The 6,007-nt window shown below is 31.5% G+C and overlaps 1 protein-coding gene across 7 annotated transcripts in view; it reads left to right on the top strand.

Moving 5' to 3' along the window:
- Window positions 1-3,611, top strand: part of LOC106469442 (male-enhanced antigen 1-like) — a 50,785-nt gene extending 47,174 nt beyond the window's left edge. For all 7 annotated transcript variants that reach the window (XM_013929936.2, XM_022397961.1, XM_022397958.1 and 4 more), the window contains one exon: window positions 3,323-3,611. In XM_013929936.2, the coding sequence (XP_013785390.1) occupies window positions 3,323-3,483 (161 nt within the window). In that variant the 3' untranslated portion in view covers window positions 3,484-3,611. The remainder of the gene's footprint in view (window positions 1-3,322) is intronic.
- The last annotated feature ends 2,396 nt before the right edge of the window (window positions 3,612-6,007 follow it).

Genomic DNA, 6,007 nt, shown 5'->3' with positions numbered 1-6,007 from the left:
CTTAACTGTTCACCTGAGTTTATGTACCATCTTGTATTTTGTTTTACACTATATAGAAAGGTCTTAACTGCTTGCCTGAGCATAGCTGCCATCTAGCATTTTGTCTTGCAATGTGTCGAGGGGAGTTCTTAACTGTTCACCTGAGTTTATGTACCATCTTGTATTTTGTTTTACACTATATAGAAAGGTCTTAACTGCTTGCCTGAGCATAGCTGCCATCTAGCATTTTGTCTTGCAATGTGTCGAGGGGAGTTCTTAACTGTTCACCTGAGTTTATGTACCATCTTGTATTTTGTTTTACACTATATAGAAAGGTCTTAACTGCTTGCCTGAGCATAGCTGCCATCTAGCATTTTGTCTTGCAATGTGTCGAGGGGAGTTCTTAACTGTTCACCTGAGTTTATGTACCATCTTGTATTTTGTTTTACACTATATAGAAAGGTCTTAACTGCTTGCCTGAGTTTAGCTGCCATCTATTATTTTATCTTAGAGGGGAGTTCATAACTTTCTGGCTGAGGTTTAGCTGCTATCTATTCTTTTGTCTTACAATATGTAGAGGGGAGTTCTTATCTGTTTGCTTAAGTTTAGCTGCTATCTAGTATTTTGTCTTATAATATGTACAGTGAAACTGTTAACTGTTTACCTGAGTTTATGTGTCATCTAGTATTTTGTCTCACAATATGTATAGGGGAGTTCTTAACTGTTTGCCTGAGTTTAGCTGCTCTCTAATATTTTGTTTTGTAATATGTAGTGGGGAGTTCTTAAACTCCCTACTGAAAATAACATTGTTATACTGTGCATTGTTACTATATGGTGTAACTTTGAAAAGCAAGATATGAAGGAAGAATAGAAAAGGAAATGGCCAGAAGGCCATAGGAATATTTCTAAAAGAACTGCCTTCTACATTTTGTAAGGCAATACAGTGTAAAATTTGGTTTTTTAGACAATGATATGTGACTGATAGCAAAGAAACTGCATGGTAAGACTATCACCTGGATATTTGTGCCAGGATATGCAGGGTAAAGCTAAACAAGGAAGTTGAAAAACTCACAAGAGAAGCCACAACTCTACTGGCAGTATATCAATGCCATCTGCACTAGCAAGGCAAAAGTGACATTCAGATAAAATAAGACTTCTGTATTGTATGGTGTAAGTTTGAAAAGCAAAATATGAGGGAACAAGAAATAGCCAGAAGGCCATTGGAATGTCAATAAAAGAACTGTATTCTACCTCATGCAAAGCAATTGGCCTCCACGAGAGGGTCAGCACCTGTTAGTGCAACTCCTGAGATTTTGATCTAGTTCTTACCTCATCTCAAGAGCTTGAAACAAAAAAGAAATTCAAAGCAGCAAATGATTATACAGGGAAGTAAGAAAATACAGGAAAACTGTAATAACTTCAATGGAGAAAGAGAATCTTCTGAAGTAGTATGACGATGAACTGCAGAAAAATGTCCAAAAATTGACTGTACAGAATAGTTAAACAGAAAGCTTGTGACAGAACTTGCTACAAGTTCATGTTATTATTTGTGACAAAAAAATTACTGATGCATGCAATGAAAGCCCTTGAAATTAACAACTCTCTATTTGAAATGGTCTTGAATTTTGAGGTTGAGAAATTGCATGAACCCTGTTTAACTTCTGGCTGCTTCTGTAGCTTTATTGTGATATCCTTGGAAAAATGTTATCCATGCAAACATCTTGATTGTGACTGACTCTCCCCCCATTATTGTTGGACCAATTTTCTCTGAGATTTACCACCATCTGTTGTTTTCCATTCTTACATGGAGGTTTAATTGGTGGAATTTACTTTTTATTCATATTCTCTTACTTCCCTACTTAGCTCTACATCTTACCTATGTGCCCAAGCATTGCATCATTGAGAAAATACTTATCTTTTTAACTGGGAGTCTAAAAGTGTACTTATGGTTACAAATATAGTACAATCAAGAACCTTCTTAAAATGTATGCTATTGTAAATAGAATTTAGGTTTGTATTATGCAGTTCCCTTTGCATTATGAAGTTGCACTTATCATTTCTAGTAGTATAGGTGTCTCTTTGCTGTTATTGAATTTGGTAAAGGGAGGTATAAATAATGGTTTCTCATTTTAAATGTCATTGGAAGTAGCTCTTATTACTTTTATACCTTTCAGTTTCACCTGTGATATGGGTCTCAGGATTAATTTTGGATAACTTGTATTATGCTCTGCTAATGGTATGTGGATCATTTGGTTACCAAATGGAGAACTTTGTTGTTTTCTGATTACATCTTGACCCCCTTCTCCTTTAACTTATTAGGTTTTCAGTTTTCTTTCTAAGTAGAGGTGAGTTTAATATTCTTCGAATTAAACTTAATTTCAAATCGACTTACATATTTATCTTCAGTCTCCAACAGAAAAATATATTGGAATATAGATTTGCTCTAGTAGCATAGCGGTATGTTTGCATATTAACAATGCTAAAAACTGGGTTTCAGTACCCATGGTGGGAATGTTTGTGTGTAGTTAAGCACAAAGATTCTGTTATTCTTAACATGTATAAGACACATTGAATAAGATTTTTGGTTGTAAAGGTTATTTTCCGCATGAAAGTGGCCCTGTAAATGAAAATCTTGACATTCCAAGTTAGATCCACAGTTGAAAATCAATTTAGTTAAAAAATATTACTGTTACAGTTATTGATTTTTTTCTTTTGTTTCCTGTAAATTTCCTTTTTGTTTATTAGAAATTAGGATTTTTTTTTAAAGTACTTTCAACTGGAAGAACACTACAGTAAATGGATGTATTATTATCAACACAGTTGTGTAGTCACATTGCATACAAACACTTGTAAATACCACACATATTTTGGTTTATTGTAATTAAGTTTTCAAGCTTATTAGTAACTGGCAAACATTTTCTAAGCACTTTTAACTGAAATATATTAACATAATAACTAAATTTGTACAACAATTGATAATATGCATACAAAACATTTTTCTTTTTCTAACCTTTATTTCATTGAAAGTAACTGTTCTGGTTAATAAAAATCAATTACTGTTTTTCAAACCTTTTTAAACTGATACATTTTTATTTATGAGGTATGCATATTCACATAAATTTTTATTAAAACATTTTAGAGCTATATTTTGTTGTATTACATAAGTATGGCTTTATTTATTATTTGTAAAATTAGGAATTTCAGAGCAAACTGGTTCTGTTTTATTGTAGTGAAGCCTTTACAAGCCTGAAATTTAGATCTAGACTGGAACTATAAAAATCTGGAACATGTATATTTTTTTTGCAAACAGATTGATGAATGTTAGAAAAATTTTTAATTACAGATCATATTGAAAAAATCAAGGAATGCATGTCTGGCTTCACACTTCCATCATCGTCAGTTCCCTCTTGGGCTTCAGTTATACCAGAAGAAGATTGGAAAACATATTTATTGGGAAGACTTGAAGAAAGGAAACTGGACTTGAAAGCATTTTCACAGCATTAAGTAAACGTGACCAATGACAGTTTATAAACATCAAAACAACCATGAAGTAACAACTAAAAGAAATGTATAGATTGTTCCATTTATTGAGAAATCAAATAAAATGAACATAATTTGCTTTCTTCATAATAGCATTCTTCTTCCTGGTTAATTAAAAAGTCAAAAACCTTAATGTTTAGCGTATTAACAAAAATATCAAGTTCAAAATGTTTTTCAGGTAGTCTAGTACGTCAATTAATGAAATATTATTTTTATAATTTGGTTTGAACTATAAATTGGACTTTTATTTCAGAAAATAATAATTATAAAAAATAAAAACAGATCTGTAATTTATACCTACTATAATAGTAAAAAAATATAACAATATTGCTTAATACTTAAGTGTAAAAGAAAAACCATGCTTTTGGAAACATTGCATATTCTATCAAAAATACAAGTTTCTGACATTTACAATTGTTAGATCAAATTGAATTGTTCCCAGAACATCTGTGCTGTCAAGGGTTTAAACTGTATTGACTAATTTTTTCTCATACAACAATGTTGAACTAAAAAGGGCATAAATGTATTGAAACTAGTATTGTTGTACAAGTCTTTCAGATAGCTTTGAAAAATGCAAGTTTCCTCTTACATTTCCACTTTAATGTTAACAATATAATGTATTATAAAATTATTCAGAATTAAAAACTGGTAACATTATACTGCATCAAACTACATTAACTGTGATAGATCTTGCAAATTTCTGTTAGTAAAGGTTGGATGTGACTTATGAAATTTGGTTTATGCAGGTCTTGCATATACAAAGAATTTTTTGGATGCACTGAATATAAGCATTATTTGCATTAATTTTTCTAGATGTTTTTGAATTTTTTTTGTCTGAAGTGCAGCATTTAAAGGCTGTGTTTTATAACAGCTTTCTAATGAAAGCCATATTTATATATATAAATCTGTGTGTGTGTGTTTAAAAAATGTGCTCTTTGACTATATATATTCACAGCTAAAAATTATACTACTGTATTTATGCTTTAAAGAAGCTGATAACCATGATAAAATAACCCCTGATGGAAAAGTGGAAAGTCTACGGACTTACAACGATAAAATCCAAGGTTTGATCCCCTGTGATGAACACAGCAGATGGCCTAGTGTGATTCAAGAAACAAACAACCATGATAAAATGTGTTTTAAAAACAAACACACATACAAAATTAGGTGAAGTATTTTATAAGACACTGTACGTATCACTGAAGATGGCAAAACATAATTCATTTTAAAATAATAGATTTATTATGTATTCAACTAAAATTTAAGTTATTTTAAACATGCTTTGATGACAAAAAAATTGACATACATCTAAGACCTTAGGTTTTGTTATCTAGCCAATATGATGATTTCTTGTATTCACCAAGAAGTTTTAGGTTTTGAAATGAATCTTGTGTTATTGTTTTTCGTGGTACGTAATTAAGTTGTAAATTTCATATATTATTTATTTTTCTTTATATTTGCTTACCATTCACCAAACTTGTATAACAAGAAAAGTTCACTTTGATTATCAAAGCTAGAGTTTTAAGGTTTTCTTGAATCTTTTATCCAAACAATTTCTAATTATTCAGAAATAATGCATAATAAAGTATATTATGAAATGCAATCACTCTCTGTTTAGTTATTTTAAATATTGTACTTAAATCGCTTTAGGATTAGTAAAGATAGGCATTAAAGACTTTTTATGTTTAGCCACTACTAGTGCTATATCATAATTTCTGTCTAGAGAATATCATTATGTATGGTAAGTATGGATTTACTGAGCAGCCACACATGTGCACATTGTAATGTTCAAATAATTCTGTCTTCTCCCCACTTTCTATAATGTTTTACTGTATCATAAAAATTTGTGTTGGAAGCATGGTGATATTTGATTGATTTGTGGTGAATGTTACTATCAGTGACATGTTTGAGAAGATATGATTGTCCATGGGCTATTTATTGTGTAATGAAAAATTGTTGCTGAATTGTTTGGGAAGTGTGTATGTCCAAATGTTGTTGATTTCAAGGTGTTGATGTTAGTTGATAGTGGGTTGATGTAAAATAATTCTTTGATTTTTTTACTACTACACTTTTTCTATGATTTGGTATTGGTCTCAGTTTATGCTTGAGTCAGTCTGGTGGTTGTGTTTGGCTGTGATGGATATTTTTTGTGATGTATCAGTTTTATGATATTTTGTGTTCTTTCAGTTGCAAAAAAGAATTTAATAGAACACTTATATAAATGCATTAAACTTTACAGAAACTATGGAAAACTTTACAAAGCAAAAAACAAAAGAAGTTAGAGGGCTATTGAGAATTTCTGTAGATTACTTCCTTTCAGCAGAGGCCTGGCATAGCCAAGCGGTTAGGGCCCTCAACCCACAATCTACGGGTTCAAATCCCTGTCCCACCAAACATGCTTGCCCTTTCAGCCATGGGGACATTATAGTGTGATGATCAATCCCACTGTTCTTTCGCAAAAGAGTTGGTGGTGGATGGTGATGAATAG

The sequence above is a fragment of the Limulus polyphemus genome, unplaced genomic scaffold (assembly GCF_000517525.1).
Source record: "Limulus polyphemus unplaced genomic scaffold, Limulus_polyphemus-2.1.2 Scaffold3489, whole genome shotgun sequence".
In the NCBI taxonomy this organism is placed as follows: Eukaryota; Metazoa; Arthropoda; class Merostomata; order Xiphosura; family Limulidae; genus Limulus; species Limulus polyphemus.
The sequence above is the reverse complement of the archived record's forward strand: the minus strand, read 5'-3'. Positions and strand labels throughout refer to the sequence as shown.